Source organism: Protopterus annectens, chromosome 9.part0, assembly GCF_019279795.1.
Source record: "Protopterus annectens isolate FY-2018-M chromosome 9.part0, PAN1.0, whole genome shotgun sequence".
Classification (NCBI taxonomy): domain Eukaryota; kingdom Metazoa; phylum Chordata; order Ceratodontiformes; family Protopteridae; genus Protopterus; species Protopterus annectens.
In genome coordinates, this window is record NC_056743.1 from 185,900,378 (window position 1) to 185,920,672 (window position 20,295).

Below are 20,295 nucleotides of genomic sequence, written 5' to 3' on the forward strand. Positions count from 1 at the left end.
TATGAAGGACATGATGTTTTCAAGAAAAGCAAAGTGTGTGTACAGTGCTCTGCAAACCATAGAGGAGAGACCCAAACTTTGAAGAAGCCATAATTTGTGGTATACCTGTGCCAGAATTGCTCAAGACTAGTCCTTTCTGTCAGTGTTTAAACTGTAGTCAATTCTAGCTTAGCATTCTGTTGTAGGAGCTTGCTCTCAAATATTTAATGGATAAATGGTCTTTCCAGCACTGGCATTGTAGATGCACTGTCTACGCTGCCAATGTAGTTAGCTTTTATATAGGTTTAGATATATATATATATATATATATATATATGCACACACACGCAGGTATATAAATATATATATATATATATATATATATATATATATATATATGTGTGTGTGTGTGTGTGTGTGTGTGTAAAACTTGAGGGGTATCTGTTCTTTAATAGCAATTAATTAACCTATAAATGACATGCAAATATCTAATAGTTTTGAAATTAAAGAGCAACATTCACCACATATACAACCGGAAGTGACGCAGTAAACAGTATTAAACATCACAAGGATGTGCATCCTAGACTTCTAACACATTATCCAGTGGTGCATTTAGCTCCCCAATTTGAGAAGCCCTGCACTCATCTATGTTTATTACTGCATGGCAACAATGATATCTCTGCAGTTTAAACTGTAAACTAATTGAAAATAACTGTTGTTCTGCATTGTATGAATGTATTTAGAATAGCACATACTTAGAAGTTTTGGTAATCTAGAATCCCAGTCTCCACAGAATGTCTCATTTTCTAATATTATAGGCACTTTCTTATTACCATGAACTTATTATAACTATTTTCTATTGCAATTTGTATGTAAAAAAATGCATTCAGTATTTTATTATTTCTGACAGCAATCTGATGGAGTGACAATTTTTCTTTTACTTTCAGAAGCTTATATTATTTGAGGTCAGATATTAAATCAGCTTAAGTGAACTGCTGGAAATTTGTATTTTCTGTACTTGTCGCTTAAATATTTGTGAATACCAAGGGATTCTTTCCTTTAAATTACATATCAGATGTCCTTGATGCATCTGCCTGCTAGACCTCTCATTATTCTATTTCAATTATTCTTCCCTTAATTATCCATCACATATCCTTCATTCCTGCCTTTTACCTCATAATCACTCCCGTGATGAAAATAAATAACGCACAGCAGGAGCTTAAGTGTATAGAAAGGACAGGTTTGATTCATGTAGTCTTAGGAACAATGATTATCCAGAGATATGGGAACTGATTTCATGACCGTACTTTCAAGGCACTAATCATTGTCTTATTTTGTACATTGCCAATGATGGAAGCTTAAACGGGAGTTTATAATAATGAAAATGATAGGCCGATAAACAGCATTCAGCTTATGTAAGGAGTGGAAGCACAAACTGCATCCAAACAGCACACAATTAAAGTGCATCTTGCCCTGATCACTAAATAGGATGCAACAAAACAATTTCACCTGAACCAACTCAGACTTAAAGACTTGCATCTCTTTGCAGGTTTGGTCTCCTTTCAGCTGACATGCATTAGTTACTGCTATGCTTGTCTTCTTGACATTAACACCCTTTCCAGTATTATTTAAAAAAGCGGACGTGCATTGCATGAAGTGAGATATCCTTATTTTAAGCCAAGTGTATTGCAAAAGCTCATGAAGTATTGATTCAGATTTAATTTATATATTGAATGGTCAATCATTCCCCAGCTCTTCTTAACCCCCATCCCCTGCTTATTTACAGTTTGATAGGAGCAGCATGCAGTGACTTTGTGTTAAATCAATAGTCTCTTGGAATTCTTAGGTCAGCTATGCCCATGATGTAATCATGTCTAACTGTGATGTCACAGTTGCTGTCTCCATCTCAGGGTAGATACTGAGATGATGTTCCACTGCTTTAAAGCTGACGTGTTTTACTGTTGCACACAAGATCCTTGTCCAATGCCTTTAGCAAAGATGAATGTATCCTGTACTCCAATGGCCCTGAATTCATACCTCTCAACTGTCCAGATTTGTGCTTCATATTTTTGGTCTGTTCCTCATAAAATTTGTGGTTTTCTGGCAAATAACTGGGATGATCTGAGCATTGAAGTCACTAAATAATGACATACATTTGAGTCTCAGACTTCGCATCTTTCACAAAATGCATACCAACACAAATCCTATCATTCTAGCAACTTTCAAAGTTTATAAGAGAAATATTTAAAAACTGTCCCTATTTTTGGGACTTTGCCCCCGTTATGTCAGGCTTTGTCCAGATTTCTTACACTCTTGAGAGGTATGCCTGCAATTATTACAGTGATGCCAGGGTATAAACTCAAATGTTACCATAATTATAGGCTATGCTTATTTTGTACATCTGTTTGGGCACCTCAACAGTCTGTATGCATGTTTTTTTATTGCAGAAGTTTTCATCTTAAGGGATTGTTATCACATGTGGGCTAGCATTATGACTCATTTTTTTTTGGTGGGCAGGGCTTCATCCTGTTTTTCTGGAAGTGCTTGTGTGAATTCTAAATGATTTCCAATACTAATACAAGCTTTTCTTGGCTAGTAAGGTTCCCTTCCCTCTTCCATGGATGTTCTTATAGCTACTTAAAATTGCCAAGACATGCTACATGTTTCAATGAGGCCTGGTTGAAACTGAAAATTCTTTACAAGTTATCAGTTAAAATACCATTTAACACAAGGGTACATTATATATATTTCATATTTAACGATGCATCCGTTTTCCTGTACTGTTGCTCCTAATCTGTTGTATCATGCCTGTCTAACAAGACAGAGAGACAAATAAAGGCCAGTGATATCAAAAATAGAGCATAGTGAATCATATATATGATCCAGGACAGTATAATAACCACTAATGTGCAACAAAATAATGAATTAAGTGGTGTATACTGGGTTGTTTTTAACAGGATTTTGTACAGTCATTTGAGGTATCCCATGCCAGCTAAACAGCTTCTGCAATATCAATAATATGTACTGTATATAAATGCTTGCCAAGTTTTATGAATTTGTAGTTAGGCACAGTATAAAGTGTTCTCTTGTGGTAACCTGTATCATAAGATGAAGCAGCTTTTTAAAAGATAAATTATATAAAGTTGGAAACAAAAATACATCAAGGTAGGTTCTGCAAGGCAACTAGCAGAACCTGTTGATCTGAACAGCTGAAGAGCACTGAAAGAGCGTACATCCACTGAGATAAACGAGGTATTTATTCACGCATACATTCTGCTGATGATATTAGTAAATTATAACACTGAATGTATAACGGAAATGTTTCTAAGTTGCTACAAAACAATGCAGTATACTAACAAGGTAACGTGTTCATAGGAAATAAATATTATAGGATAGACAAAATGAAGCACAACTCACAACTTTGTTATGATATACTTCTGTAACATAATAGTTTAAGTTTTTATTTTATTTATTTTTATTTTATTTTACATTTGTTAACCGGGGGTGTCTGACTGAGCTGAAAAGGTCCTTTTTCAGCAGAGGCCCGGGGAGAAAAGCTCCACAAAGAAAAAAATACAGACACATTTAGTTATTTAGACATGATCAGTATACACACAAATTACAGGAGACATGTTTTTACAGTGGTATGTGGCACATAAATAGTTACAGTGGAGAGAACAAACAAAAAAATATTAATTTTAAAAATAAAGGTAATTAATAGATTTGTGGTGTACAGCTGAAATTTGGAACATAGGTAGAATACATGCATAGTACACAGGTACAGTACATACTTTGTAGATTAGCCAGTGTTTGTGAGTAAGATTGAAAACTATTATCAAGTGCTCTAGATTTTGTATGTATGTGTTATCTGCTTTCACTAGCCTGGGGAGCAATCATGGCACTGCCAACTTTCATTGAGATGTTGCCTGATGAGGTCTTTAAAGGAGGCTTTGGATGATGCGTTTTGAATGCTTGTAGGGACAGAGTTCCATTTTTTAGCCAATGAACTACTATATAGTGCATCTCCAAAGGTATTGTAGCTGTTAGTGACTTCTAGTAGTAGTTTGCTTGATGATCTAAGAGGCCTTTTGGCTGAGTGATGTTGTACTAGGTTTTTGAGGGCAGGACACTTATTGGGGAGGTAATAGATAGAATGACAGAGGCAGGTTAGGAGGTTGGGCAGTTCAGTTTTCTTTTTTCATTTGTTTCGTAGCTGTCTGTGGTACAGTTTCTCAAAAGGGAATAGTTTTTAGTTTTTTTTTTTCTTTTCTTAATTTGGATTTTAATGTGCTCGATTTTATTTTAACAACTTGCAGTCAAATAATATAATGTACTTTTGTAAACTCTAGGAGTCCGTTAGTCATACCATGGTGGCAGAGAAAATCTTATAGGAAAAACTAAATAGTCAACAATTTGTATCATATTATATGGTGACTATATGTTTCATTATAAGAAAATCCCAGGAAGGAAACTAATGTATTAAAGCCTGCCTGAGACAATATTAACTGTAGCTTTGACATAGAATCATTCTTTTGTCAGTTGCATTAATGTGATCCATTTCCTTGATGGATGGGAAAAAAATCAACTAAAATGATAACTACAAACAAGCTATGTAATAATGTAAAATTAGGAAAACATGTTACATACTTGATATGATTCCAATAAACAGATCAGTTTCTTAGGCGGAAAAAACGTAACTGCAGAGATAACCAAATCATTCCATAAAATACAATGAAAAATAAGCTGAAGATGTGATTTAACAGAATGAGCAATTACATTTGCATTACCTTATAGGAGCAGTTGAATTTCTTAGATACCACCACGACTTTGGAGGGTTTAAATACCGACACCATAGCTCCCAGTCAAACCCTTGGGCTGAAAGAGGATATTCTTCAATTTCAAAATTATCGTATTTGATATTATCAAATGATGGAGAGATAATCCGTGTCCTGTCTTCCTTTATCCTTGCCAACACTGGCTCTGCCCTGTTAAACATTTAAAAACAAATAAAATATTACTGTGCAATAATACAATTTCTACCCTTAAAAACACCATTCAATTACAACTGAAAAACATTCTAAAATTTAGCAAAGGAAATAAACAGTTCCAAAGATCATCTATTATGGTTGAATCTAAGATCAGCAGTCTGTGACAATTAAAGCAACTCAGATGTGTTTTAGTTCAAAAGTGTGCCATCTGAATAAGTAATGATTAACCACTATGTACTTATGAAAGTGTGGCCTACATAAATAAACTGTGTGTGTGTGTGTGTGTGTGTGTGTGTGTGTGTGTGTGTGTGTGTGTGTGTGTGTGTTTGAAAGTAAATGGCAAGCAAGTGATAATTTGTTATACTAGGCTATAATGATAAATAGCACATAACTGCTTATGTTCCCAGTTGGTCATTGTGATTCAATGACTAAAAACTCCTGTCTGTCTACAAACCTAGCAAATCTGCTGGGTATTATCTGTACCTGTACAAGGCTGCTAAGGTCTGGAACACATGGGTCTATATCAGAACATCGAAGTATTAAAACTTCAAATGTTCTGATATCGAACACTATTCAGCGAACGCTAAGAATAGCGAAGCTGCAGAACAGCGAATTCTTTCCTCGGGAAAGAATTTGGTTGGCCATTTCTGTGCCTTCGCTATTCTTAGCACTGTAGTGGAAAGTTACAGGTTGGGTTCAAGTAAGTGTGCGATTGTTTGTACGTTAGGGTTAGGGGCGGGTTAAGTGAGTTAGGGTTGGGGTGAGTGTGCGATAGTGACGGACGTTAGGGTTTGGGTTAAGGTAAGTGGGTAGATAGTAGTGTATGTTTAGTTTAGTGTAGCGTTAGATGTAGGAATTTAAGTGCATGTGTGTGGTTGCTGTTTGTTTGATGTGTTTGTGTTGTGTGTTTCGGAGCATCAAATTTTTTCCATGGGAAAAAATTTGTTGTTCTGAATATTTGATATTTTCATGTTTAGATGTTTTGGGGGCGATGAAATAGCATTTGCTATTTTCATCTTTCGATAACGTGATATAAATGCGAACACGTTACATGTATCCATCAGGTCTACACCCTCCCTCCCATCCTTTAAAACTACTCTGAAAGACTTCTTAGCTAAACTCTGACTTTGTTCTTGCTTAAAACCAGGATAAACTATATCCCTAAATTTGAACAAGTACCTTTTCATTCCTTATAGCTGCCTACTCTCCCTTCTTCACTTACTTCCTGAATGCTATCTAATTCTCTTTCCTGACTTTCCCTCTAAATATACCATAAGCCTGTTTTCCCTCACTCCACATCACAGTTCCCATTTGTATTAGACAAAATTACCTTTAATTTCTCTACAAACTGTCTAAAATTTCTCTAAATATTAAACGATTGTCATTCACCTTGTATCAATTCTTAACCAATGTTTTTTATATTATGTTTAATTTGTTATAATTATTTAAATTGCAGATGTTTTTGTTTTATTTTTGAAGACTGTAAAATTATTGTTCTTAAAATGTGTTGCAATAATTTGGAGCTTTTCTCCCTGGGCCTCCACTTAAAATGGGCTTCTACTCAGTCCAACTTTCCCAGTATTCAAATTTCTATTAATAAATAAATAAAATTTAAACTGAAGTATACTTCAGAGTTTGCCTAACACCAGATATGTCACTTATATCCATTTATGCCCAGGGTTATAGAGGGTGAGCGGACATGTCCCTCAGCCTTCATAGTGCAGTCAATTTATTCCCCATCAAGTTAAAGTTAAAATTCAAACTTCCCAAGCCGCAGTGCTACTTGTTACACTTCCAGTGTAACAGTCAGACATTACAAATGCAAGAGGTATGACAAGAAAACAAAATAGAGACAATACTGACAGGGTAGGGGCATCAGCATTCACTCTTCTCTGAATGCCCCTGTCAGCTATGGGAAATATTTATCCACTGCTATAAAGCATCATGCAAAATGTCACAACTTCGCCATTTGGCATTTCAAAAATCACTTGTCTGCACACAGTTGGACTTTTATTAACAATGTGTGTCCCATCATATATTTTTTAATTCAATAAATACAGAATGCAATGATTGCCTTTGTAGTCATTTTAAAATGCTGTAGCTTGTTTTATGTCCCAATCCCAGTCTAATAACTGTATTTTGCTAGTTATGTCTTTTTTTTAGCACATGTTACCTTTCTGTTCCTATAAAGTCCATGATTCCCTCAAGACAGCCAAGTATAGCTTAGATATTTCAGAACAGCACTTCAGAAAGGTTACCATAAGGTGTACATCTCACAAAAATCATTCTGTATTTAGAGAGAGACATACCACAGTGCTGCATCATAGTGGGCTGTCTCCATAGCTACATGATAATGACAGATTCTAGGGGAGAGGCATATGTTAATTAACCATGTGTGCTCTCCTGGAACAGTCCACATAATTTAATGTTCACTTGTGTTAATGAACAAGGCCAAAAGGTTGTGTTCATCCATGACTGTGGAGGTGTTTGCTGGGAAGTTTAGCATACAAGCATTGTTGGGGGCGCTGTGCTCATATGTATGTGTGGGCTGCATGAGTTTGTGTATATATGTGTGTGTGTGTGTCTGACTGGGAGGGTGCAGTGGGGGGATATTAAGGGATAAGGGTTTTTTGTGCATGCGTGTGTATGGATGAAAGGATGTGCGTGCATGCAGGTGTGTGTGTGCATTTTGGGAAACTGTCATACTACATATTACCACACAACCCTAGAGTAACAAGCAAAGCTTTAACAGTTGGGAAGACCACTGGATAACAGGGATAATTCTAAGGATGTGGGTTGGGGGGACCACTAGACACCAGGGATACAACTTTAATAATGTGCTTCAACTGCACTTAAATAAGACATGGTAGAGGGGAGCACACGTTATCAGGGATATCTTTTCACTTTCAAGATGAATGCTAGGCTATTGATAAACAGGACTGTTAGTAACTTAGCCCCAATACCCCATACCCACTGATATGACTAATTTAAAATTTGATTTGTCTCAGTTCAATAAAGGCTTGAGGGTCCAGACTCAGGGGTGTAATCATGCGTGTCCATGCATTCTTCCAAGTTACACTTAAAGAGGGTCAGGGAGCAACTTTGCTTTACAACCAAATGACGTATATCTGCAGAATACAGGCTTCCTAATAAAGACAAAGAGGCCTTTCTGGCCCCATTAATGCATTGAGAAAGAAGATTAGCATGGAAATTGAAAAAAAACCCAGGATTATCTCAAGTTTACTGATTTTGTTCATTTAATTTACATGACAATGAGGTATTACTGATAAAAAGCAAGAATACCCAAGATGCTGCGAATAAATGGCAGCCCTGGTTGCAGGGGTTAGAGTCAAACTGTTTTGCAGTTGTTAGGCATGAATATATACTTTGGAGGTTGTCTTTGAGTTATTTGTATAGTTTGACAAACGTTTATTTAATTAAATCTGCTGTCTGTGCAAAATACTGCTAAGTTCATTAGTAAAGCAATCATCAGTTTTATTTGCAAGTGCAAAACTTAAAGGCTATCACCCACAAATACTTCCCACAATTTCTAAGGATATTCATTGGCATTGCAAATGTGAAATGCAATCCTAGACCAGAGACAGTCATACACTATATGAACTGAAATACAGTCATTATCACCCTAGGCCAGTGATGACGACCCTATGATACGCCACGTTTTGGGTGACACACCAGAGTTCACTGACACCAGAGTTACCAAAGAAACTGCTTTTGCGTTCATTGTTTGTGTGAAGTACATTGAATTATTTTGTGCAAGGAACCAGTTCAACAACACTGCTGCAGAGGTAAGGATGTTATTAACCTCAAAGACTATTTTGGTATACTGTCCTGACACAGTCTGCAAAGAACAATGTTGACATTGTTTTGTCTTTGTGATTACACTTCTGCAAAGGGCAAGTAAACTGCATTTTTAAGCATGTGCTGTTTTACATTCCTCTCAACTATTCCTGTTAATCCCTCCTAAAACTGGTGACTTTTTTTTACACTCTGTAATGACAACAATTAGATTTATAGACTTATTTTACTTCAGAAAATGTATATTAATTCACCATTCATTTTTTCTATCAGTGTCTCAAATTAATAGTACTAATAGTTTAAAACTGTCCATGTCTCTTATTTCTAGATTTGTCCATTTATTTTGAATTTTATACCTGATGTATTGAGAACTATGCTGTTTTATTTATTTTAATTTATTTATTTTATTTTTTTAATTTATTTTTTTGTGGGGAAGGGTGAAACACCAACAGAGTCAAATTAGACATTTCCGAATTTTTGACACTCCGAGCTCAAAAGGTTCGCCATCACTGTCCTAGGCATATGCACCATGCTGTTTATGAGGCCAGCCTATACAGTCTATTCAGATTATAGAAGAAACACGGGACTCTTAGGTACCACTACAAAACTGGGTTACTGCTCTGAAAGTTGCCAACAAGAAAGACTGTAATCTCTACCTCTTTTTAAGTCAGAACTAATTTATCTTACTAATGTATTTAGTAATAGTGCAGAAACTCAAACTCTAAAACACACAACAAATTTGTACTAACAGATCTACCAAGCTTACTCAAAACTGAAAGAAACAGATCAGCCATACCATGCTGTATGAATGTAAGTGCATAATTATTTTGTGTGCGAGTGTTTGCTCTTTCCACTGATTGACTCACTGTTTTAACACAGCTCCACAGACTTAGGTAACCAGCCATTGCTCTGCTGTATTCATCTGTGCAGTCCAAGGAATCTGTTGCATTCTGCTAACCATAAGTACAATTTTATATTGGATTTTGCACTTTTTTTTGGCACAAAATAATTCAATTTTTGCTATATTGCTGATTTTTTTAAAACTGTTCTTGCTGATTTGTTGCACTTTTTTGTCTGCTGTAGCACAGACTAGATTCAGACCTACTGAATCTGGTTCTGTTTGTTAAATTGAGCACTAAACCAGGCTATCTTTTGTTGGAGAGGGTTCCCCTGCACCCTTGTGATAGGAGAGTGCAGTTTGGACTTATCTGATTGAAGGTTGCTGGCACAGGGCTCAGTTCTGACATTTTTTGTTGGTTAATTTGATTAATTCAGTTTGTGCACTTTTGCTACATAAGCCCTGAGTTTGTGCATATTTTAACACAGCTCCACAGAGTTAGGCCACCAGCCAGTGCTCTGCTGTATTCACCTGTTTACGCATAGCTCACCTCCAAGCAGCATCATGCACCACTGGGCAGTGGGGGTAACCATTGGTGGTTATAGATGCAAAATCTTCAGTAGATACATTTTCCCTTAGTAGCTACCTGTGATCCAGCCATGAAGTCCTTAAATTGCACTTAGCTGCTCAGAGAGCACCTCATCTGCACTTTTGCCCCTTAAACAGTCCAAAAACCACCAAATCTACAATAGTCGCATACAATTTAGAGAACTCCCTGTAGTATAGACCTTTTAGAGAGTACCCCATTAGTACAGACCCCATTTAAACACCCAGTTATAACACACCCCTCTATTCTCTCTCCCCACTGCGAAAACAGGATTTAACCATTTTGGATGGACAGTTTCCATCAATTTCGCCTTCCAGCCTGATTCACATGGGTATCCCTAAGGCAGTGAAGCAACTGCCTCATGTACACTGGCAACCCTCTACTCCTAAATCACCCAAGTAGAATTTGTGAGATATGCATCTACAGTAAGAATCTAGAATCCTTGCTTTCCCACGTACAGAACAGTATCACAGAACAGGTCATCAGCTCACATACTACACCTCCTATGCAAACTATGCACGCAACACATAAACCATCATATGCGGAGGTACGCACCAGAAACCTACCTAAACACCAGAGGCCTTCCAAACACAGAAATGCTACACCTAATACAGCACCTACAGCACTTAATACATATAAAAACACAAACGCCAGAGTCTTACCAAATAAGCCCCTAAGGCAAAGCACATCTAAACCAAATTGTTTAGTCACAGATGACTCTATTGTTGGACACACAGATGTCCCACTCACTAGGCTGGACAAAGAGAAGGTTACATTCAGCTGTCTATTGGGTGCCAGGATCTGTCAGATCAGACATGCACTCAAGTCTCTTAATAACAAGTACTGTAATGACTCTGTCATAGTTTATGATGGTGTGAATGACTTGAGACATACCTCACTGGACTATATGAAGAGAGAGATGACTGAGATCTATGAATGTGTGTCCCAGGCAGGTATGTCCATAGCCTTAAGCAGCATTCTACTCTCACCTAGAATGATGCCACAGTATAAACAAATAATGACTGACTTCAACAACTGGCTTAGTTTTTGTTGTCATTCTAAGGAGATCCAGTTCCCATCAGCCTGGGATTACATGGTTGATAGACCACATCCCTTTGCCAGAGATGGTCTTCACCTGTCACCTCTAGGCTTTTGGTTATTGACTAAGGCACTTGCCTCCCCCATAGTGCCTTTTTTAGGCAAGGTCTCAAGAACAACATTTCTGATGTGAAAATATCACTCACAAGTAAATTAAAAGTTATGCTGCTAAATGCTAGGAGTTTAAATCAGAAACTGCACTCTCTGGAAGCACTCCTCTCCCTGGAGGATGCTGACATCTGTGCAGTCACCGAAACTTAGTTCAGGGCCTCAGAGAGTACCACGGCCTTGCAAGACTACAATGCCTTCCACACTTTCAGACCCCAAAATGAACATGTGAGAACCAAAGGAGGAGTATCTATATTCATGAAATATAAATACACCTCTAGACTGGTTAGACAGGAAAACTCCATGGAGTTACTCCAAGTTGAACTAACTGTGGGTAAGACCCTCTTTCAAGTCATCATTAGCTATAGGCCCCCCTTCAATGAACTAAGATATCCATGCTGCTTATTTGGACATACATGAGTCAATCAAATTAGAACCTAACACTCCAGTCATGGGTGATTTTGACTATCCCTTCATTGATTGGGAAACTTATATGAGTACCAACATGCTCACATAAAGGTTCCTGGACTTTGTTAACACTAATGCCATGGAACAAACAATATGCAACCCCACAAGAGGCTCAAATATTCTCAATCTGGTGACTGTTGCACCACCACAAGTACAGGACCCTCACTGGTTAAATCTGATCACTTATCAGTCATATTTGAAGTAGCTATAACACCTGTTAAGTGAAATCAGGCTAAAACATTTCATCAAAGCTAATTATACCCTCCTAAGGGATGGCATAAATAATTTCCAAGCTCCTGTTCCGACAGATGGCATTGACAGCTATACTAAGGTATACACAAATGCCCTGTACAAACACTTACACAAATGTATTGAGACAGCTGTACCTGATAGGATCAAAACAAGACCCTCAAGAAAAAAACAAGCCTCTCTGGTGGACATCTAGCATTAATAAGTTTTACAAGAGGAAGAAGTTGCTGTCTAGGAATAAAAAAGAGAGGTCCCAGCACTGGAAGAACATCATCCACTGCTTGAACAAACAGCTAAAACAATTTGTGAAAACTCCTCTAAGAGCATCTCTGAAAACAATTTAACAACCACAACTAAGGGTAACCATAAGGAATTCTTCAGCTTTATCAGTAACCTAAAAGGTATGACCCAGACTTGTGCTGAACTAGTTGTGGATGGCATCACACACACTGATCTTATGAAAATACCCACCCTATTAGCTGACAGTTTTGGTGAAAATTTCAACCCCTGTCCCCTCCAAACATTACACAAAGCAACCCCTCCACATCTCCTCCACCTTACATCTCCAAAGAGCAAGTCATTAATGGTCTCTTCAAGACCAGAAACACAGCCTCTATGGGACCAGATGGCATCCTAGGTTGCATTTTAAATGGTCTAAAACATGAGTTAGCAACTCCATTAGGTACTCTCTCCGACCACAGCCTGAGTACTGGTTTTGTCCCTGCTGAATGGAACCATCATCCCCCATCATAAAGGGGGTATAGCAACAGACCCTGGGAGCTACAGACCTATAAGCTAAACCAGCCTTATCTGTAAGGTCATGGAACGAATCATCATGGACCTTATAAATAAGGATATAGGTGCTCTTCAATCCCTTGATCTGACACAGTTTGGTTTTGTTAAAGGCAGGTCATGCCTATTAAACCTGGTGGACTTCTTTGAAAACATCACCAGAGCTATAGACAAAGGCAAAAATGTGCATACAGCCTACCTTGATTTAGCCAAGGCCTTCGACACAATCCCACATTCGAGCATCATTGATAAACTCTCCCAGTTGAATAGCAACCCTTATGTTCAGGTGGGTTCCTAAGTGGACCACCAACAGAACACACTCAGTGAAAATTGGGGATTTACCTCAACCAGCAGACCTGTCAGGAGTGGGGTCCCACAGGGTCAGTGATGGGCCCCCTATTGTTTGGAATATACTTCTCAGAAGTTCAGGCCAAAACAGAGGAGCTGTGGCTGACTAAGTCTGATGACAACTGCAAATTAGGTGCAATTATTGAATCCTCAAATTATGTCAATATACTTCAAGAGGGACTTACACAAACCAGTGACAAACCAGTGCCAAAGCCATGGATTCAAACTCAGTGATAAAAATGCATAATCATCCCTTTCAGTAAAATCGATATCCCTGCAGGCTATCATATAAATAATAATACCCTAAGTAACAACTCAGTAGTGAAAGACTTGGGAATGCAAGTTGACTGTAGCCCAAACATTGACCACCATTCTACTGTGGTAAGGAAGGCATTCTACGTCACACACCTCATCAGTAAAGGCATCGATACAAGAGTGAAAGAAGTCATAACACCCCTGTACTCAACCCTCATCAGGCCTATAATTGAGTACAATGCTCCTTTTGGTATGTACCTTACCAGGCACCTGCAACTTGAGAGACCTGATAGATTTCTAACCAAGAAAATTCAGGGTCTCCAGCACATCATACATTGACAGACTGAAGTCACTCTTACTGTATTCAGTAGCATACAGAATACTTAGAAGAGACTTGTGTCTGGCCTACAGAGCAATCTCAGTTCCAAACCTAATGGAAATGCTGCACACCTGCAAGTCGAATGGGGCAAGGGTCATCCGCTCCAGGGACCTTAACCTGGCCTGCGACAAAAACAGGACCTGCTGGAGAGACAGATATGTCTCTCAGAGGTTGCCACTCCTCTGGAATAGTCTACCAATTCACATCAGATAAAACCCCTCTATGACCCTGTTTAAGTGTAGCCTGGATGGGAAACTATAAATTCCTGCCAGGGATTTCACCTAAGACTCTCCTAGATATGGGCAGTCATTAACTAAAGTCTCAAGTTTAGGCAAGACACTTTATATTGGGTTTCTCTAGTATTACATTGGGTACACACAGCTAGGCTTATTAGACCTTCAGGTCAGTAGCTCAGTAACCACTTATGAATGTACGGAACAGTATGTTATCCCCAAGGAGATGTGCTCTGTCCTTTGTAAATCTCTGCACTTAGTATGATTATTCACAAACGTTTGGGCTTCATGGTTATGTGTCCCAGCTAAGTTTACGAGGTCTTTTTATATGAGGCCATGTCACAAAGATATGAGAATTTAAGAGAAATTAGTATCTCATGCAGTACTGTAATATAATATGCATTTATATAACTCATGCCCTTAATCTGTTTACTACTGCAGTTTGAAGTGATATTGTAATCTGACCGTCATTCTCTTCTAAGTGGAGGTTTTGGTTTGAGTTTGTTAAACACTACCTCCAGAGTTCAGTGGACAGTGTTTAACATGAATTCTTTACCAAACAGGCACATATGAAAGTGTTCAAAGGCATATGCTCCCATAAGTAACCCCCTCCAAGTATCTTTTCCTTACATCTAATAGTGCCCTGCTGGAATAAGTAATTGCATTTCCCCAATTTTTCTGTAACTGTACTGACCTGGCACTTGCAGAACTGTTTCATACAAGGTGTCAAAACACAGCTTAGATTTTCACAGCCTAACTCCTGCTTTAAATACTCTAGCGTTTCTTTACTTGCACTTAATGAATTTAGTGGTATAAGTACTAATAAACCGAGTTAGAATCATGGTCCAATGGGACTGCAGCCAAAATAATGGACCAGCTCCCCTCCACCTTCATACTAATACCCGTTGGCTGTGCCCCCAATTTCCTTGTGCATACTATTTTCTTCTCTACTTTTACAAAGATTGCAAAAATTAAAATTTAATTTAAAACCTTTTTTTCAAAATGTACAGCAAAAGCACTCACAGCCATTCAGTAAAATATGTCATGTTGAAAACAGGCTTAGCATGAGCAACAACAAAAGTTCTCTTCTCTTAAAACTCGCATTTATTGAAAATGCATCTGGCAGCCCATTAAACTTGAGCAGACATGCTGTTAATTCATGGTCAAATAGCATATAGTAAAACTAATCAGCAGCTATGTCAAGGGTGCAGAAATTCACAAAACAAATGTGCGACATATTTGTAGGGAAGAGCCAAGACCATCTGCCTGATGACGTGACTTGGTCAGTCACAAAGAAGACAAACAAAGGTTGGTGGAATCAAACCCTGCACTCTAAGAAGTTGTCCATTAACAGCTCAGAGCATTAATCATCCAGTCTATGTGCCAGAAAAACTACAGCAGCCTAAACATAGTTCATGCCATTCCCATGTACCTTTAAAAAACAAGCTAAATTAAAAATGCATTTATAATTAATATTAACATTGTAGACGTTATGCTGTCCAGGTTATTCACAGTCAAATAATAAACACACTGCCAACAATAAAAAAAAAAAAAACAAAACAAGGAAGGCTATGATCATACCCAAAGAACATGACTCATAGGAGTATTGTCCTGTTAATACAATTAATTCCTTTCTTTATACCATAACTCGTCTGGGATCCAGGAATCAAGTTTTTAAGCACACACACACACACACACACACACACACACACACACACACACACACACACACACACACACACACACACACACACACACACACAATGATACAGCCATTAGATACAGCTTCTTAGATGATTGCATACACAGCACATGTTTGCTTGCCATCAAATGAATGCACAAACAGATAAATGACCCAGGAGTGTATTTTAGCTCAGTGCTGTGAGAACCAATGCATCCCATTGCACACACACACCTCATGCTCCCCATCGTCTTTGCTCAAGAATCAGAGGCAAATACTTAAAATCAGAAACAGATTTTAAATATTGGTCTTAAATACTTACTTATTAATATAGCTGGTTTTGCCTTAGCAAGCACATTCTTGAAGGGTATGAATTCTAAAGCTCACACCTGCCATTATTTATTGACTGCAGGAAACAGTTTGTGAACATCTCAGAACATTAAATGCCAAGCAACTCTAATTCAGGTAAAAAGGTAACAGACCAATTGCTGTACCATTTAAATGCATTTTCTGAATAACAACAACTTTGAAACTCTAATGACTGACATTGCTGACTTACTGTAATCCCCGATGATTTAACATAAAATGTTAATGAGGGACTGGGCATAATTATGAGGCAAAATCAGAGGCAGTAAGGAAGCATACTATTCAAATTCACTTAAAAATTTAACAAAACTACAGGCTTTGCACCAGCATGCATTTCCTGAACAACAAGAACTATGAAATTCTAATGACTGGCATTACTGCCTGACTGTAAAGCTCGTTGATTTTAATCCTCAGTGATTATTAAGAAAAGTTTATTTATGTCTCAGTACACAGGATTAATGCTCTAAGTTCTTAATGAGCTGTTTCCTGTAGTCAAGGGTATGGGTTTGATTCTTTCTATCTCTGTTTGCCTAGTATGAGATTCTGAGTTAGTCATTTAATGAGATTATGCTCCAGGATTGCTCTTGAAAAGTGAGATTACCTGGTTAACAAACAATTAAAAATAGATGGGATAAATATTGGGCAAAAAAAGACAGACATTCTTATGCATTTTCTGAACAATTACAACTATGAAACATTAATGACAGGCATGACCAGAAAATTATTCTGATTCCTGGGGAATTCCGTGCAATCAAACCTTACATCAAACAGACTGTGGTCAGATGTATGAAGTAAGCAAATAGTCAGGGGTCCAAAGGAACCAATGAAAGAGAATAAGCAAAGTGAAATAAAGCAGCTGAGCAGACCCAGGTAACTGGGATTTTGAGATGTGGGTTGGACAGTTTATTTTCTTTACTTTTAATGTTTATGGTGTACCCTTTTTCTGGATCTAGCCTTGTCAATAAAGCATGGCAATTTTATACAAGCCTCCAGCAGGACGGCAATGCTCTGAATTGGCTCCTGTTTCTGGCTGCAGCTGTTGAATTAGATGCTGTCAGTTCAAGAGATAGAAGCCTTCCTCAACCCAATCAATCCATGTTTTGTTTTGTGTCATTTTTAGATCACTCTAATTTTCCGGAATGGTGCATGTTAGTCATTGATAGATGACTAATGTCTATATGCATTACATAACCTAACCATCACAACCTGCTCCTTTTTTTTTTACTCAAACAATTTTTTTTATTTTTCCACAACGCAATGATGAAATGATACATTTTACAATATAAACTGATAATCAAAAATAGATAAAATCACTATATACATCAGCTTAAAAGAGAATACAAGTCAGTAAAAAGCCACTAGCTAATAATCGCGAACTGATTAATTAAATAGCATAAATGAAAACACATAGTAAGAGTACATTAGGGAGAGTTGGAGTCCATTTGAAGAGTTTCAGTGAGGGATATGACTTTCTTCCAAGGGTTGTTGAGAAACAGTTTAGGGAAAATCATGGATTCTTTGATATTGGTTTCATTAAGCGCTGTTTCTTTCATTAGACATAAGAAGTCTTCAAAAGGTGGGGAAATGGTGGAATTTCATTTTCTAGTAATACATTTTCTAGCAATTGCAAGTATTACCCATAGTAGAAACAATTTATTTTTATTCAAAGGATAGCCATCATTAATGTTAAATAAAACTAGACTTTAGTTAGCATAAATAAGTCAGAGAACAGAGCTTTTAAAAATGATTTATGTCACTCCAGAATTTATGGGCAGTCATAAAAAAATATCTGGCCAGTCTGCTTTACAAATCAATAAACATCTCCAACAAGAGATACTGTTAGAATTGCTAAATTTAGGTTTCCTGTCTAGAGTATGGAAAGCTCTGTGTAGGAATTATACTCCAGTATTGGGACCAGGAAGTAAGTTTGACAGAAGACAAAAAAAAAAGTTATGTCTTACCATAATGTTCCATCTGAGTTGTTGATCTTCTTCCAGTTATCAGTGATGGGTTCAGTTCCGAGCCGTCGGAACTGAGTCGGCCTTATACCAAGCTTGCATGCACCAAAATCTCTCAAGCTAAGCCGCTACCCACAATGCCGTTTGCTCAGTTACCTCAGATCGAGTTTGCATGCAACATATAGAAAAAGACTAAGTCAGAGGCCATCTTTGCGCAAAAACCCTAATACACCACAAAGACCCAGAAGATCCGCCAGAAACCTTAGGAGGGGGTCGGTGGGAAGGTGTTATGACTGGAAGAAGATTAACAACTCAGATGGAACGTTATGGTAAGACATAACTTCTTTATCTGAAGTTGTTAATCTTCTTCCTATTCATCACTGATGGGACAGAGTCCCCAGCTACTTGGAAAACCTGGGTGGCCCTTATGGAAGAACATTCCTGAGAATCATTGAACCAAAGGCCACTCTTCCCCTGGAGATCAGATCCAATTTGTAATGCTTGATAAAAGTGTGGGGCTTAGCCCAAATAGCAGCTGCACAAATGACATCCATGGAGGCCCTAGAGTGGAAGGCGACAGATGCTGCAATAGCCCTAGTTGAGTGAGCTTTGATTTGGCCAGGCTTAGATCCCTCTGAAAGTGAACATGTGAAGGCAATGCAATCCCTGAGCCATTTAGATAAAGTAACCTTTGATACTGCACCTCCCATTCTAGGGCCCGCAAAGGAAATGAAAAGCTGGTCTGACTTGCAAAATGATTTAGTCCTGTCCAGATAAAAGTGCAATTGTCTATGAACATCCAGAGAATGAAGGCAGTATTCTCCTTTGTTAGAGTAATTTGGGAAAAACACAGCGAGTTCGATGAACTGGGTAATCGAAAAGTCAGAAACCACTTTGGAGAGAAATGATGGGTTAGTTCGAAGTGATACTCTGTGTCTTTATGAAAGATCAGATAAGGGCTCTTGATACATAATGCTTGTAATTCAGAAATTCGTCTTGCTGAAGTTATAACCATCAGGAATAAGGAGTTCCATGATAAGAATTTTAGATCACAGGTGGCAGCAGGCTCAAACGGTGGCAGGGAGAGAGCCTGCAGAACCCAGGACAAACTCCATGCCTCCACCAGTTGTCTGATGGGAGGCCTGCTGTGAAAAATACCCTTGAGGAAGGTCTTGCAAAGATGAGGGTAGATAAGTGGTACTCCTTCAGACCCATTATGGAAGTTGGAAACAGCTGCTAGATGGACTGAAATTGTAGAAGCCAAGGCCCCTTTGTCAAACAGCTCAGCCAAATAATGAAGAATAGCGGCTATGGGGGCTAGGAATGGGTCTAGCTCCTGATTACGTGACCAAATAGAGAATCTTTTCCATTTATCCCTGTAAAGTTTTCTGGTGGGTGGTTTATGAGAAGCCAAAATAATATCCCGGACAGGTGGTGAAAGAGTTTCCTGCCTGGCAACTAACAGAAGTGGAGAAACTAAGCTTTCAGCTTGAGGGTAGACAGATTCGGGGGAATCAGCCCTTGTGGGTGAGAAATTAGGTCCTGATGAGTGTTTAGGATCCATGGAGGTTGTAACAGATGAGGTCGATCGAAGGGGAACCACATTTGGCGAGGCCAGAATGGAGCAATGAGGATCACTTGGCTTCTCAACCGAATGGTTTTCCATAGAACAAGGGGAATCAGAGGAATCGGAGGGTAAGCATAAAGAAGACATGTGGACCGATCGTGGACTAGAGTGTCTCTCAGTGACTCCCCGAGAGGGGGAAAGAGGACAAAGTAGCTGCTGCATTTTGTATTTGAAGGGGAGGTGAAAAGATCGTAGCGTGGCTGGCCCCATCGGCTGAAAATTTCCGTCGCCACACTCGGATTGAGAGACAACTCGTGAGGATGAAGGATGCATCTGCTCAGTCTGTCTGCAATCACGCTGGAGGTTCCCAGGATATGAGTTGCGATCAGGAAGCAGTTGGAAGCTATAGCCCAGATTCTCATGGCTTCATGAGAAAGGGGGTAAGACTTGGTCCCTCCCTGCTTGTTTATGTACTAGACAGGGCCGGTGTAAGCATTTTGGGGGCCCCCAGCAAATGTCAAGTTGGGGGTCCCCTGGGCACTTTCAGTCTAAGTATCACCCTGTC

At 38.5% G+C, this 20,295-nt stretch overlaps 1 protein-coding gene across 1 annotated transcript in view; it reads right to left on the reverse strand.

The window, feature by feature from the left end:
* Positions 1-20,295, reverse strand: part of LOC122810508 (polypeptide N-acetylgalactosaminyltransferase 18) — a 1,713,820-nt gene that overhangs the window by 787,036 nt on the left and 906,489 nt on the right. Inside the window, exon 5 of the mRNA XM_044082090.1 lies at positions 4,767-4,964. Coding sequence (XP_043938025.1) covers positions 4,767-4,964 — 198 coding nt within the window. The remainder of the gene's footprint in view (positions 1-4,766; positions 4,965-20,295) is intronic.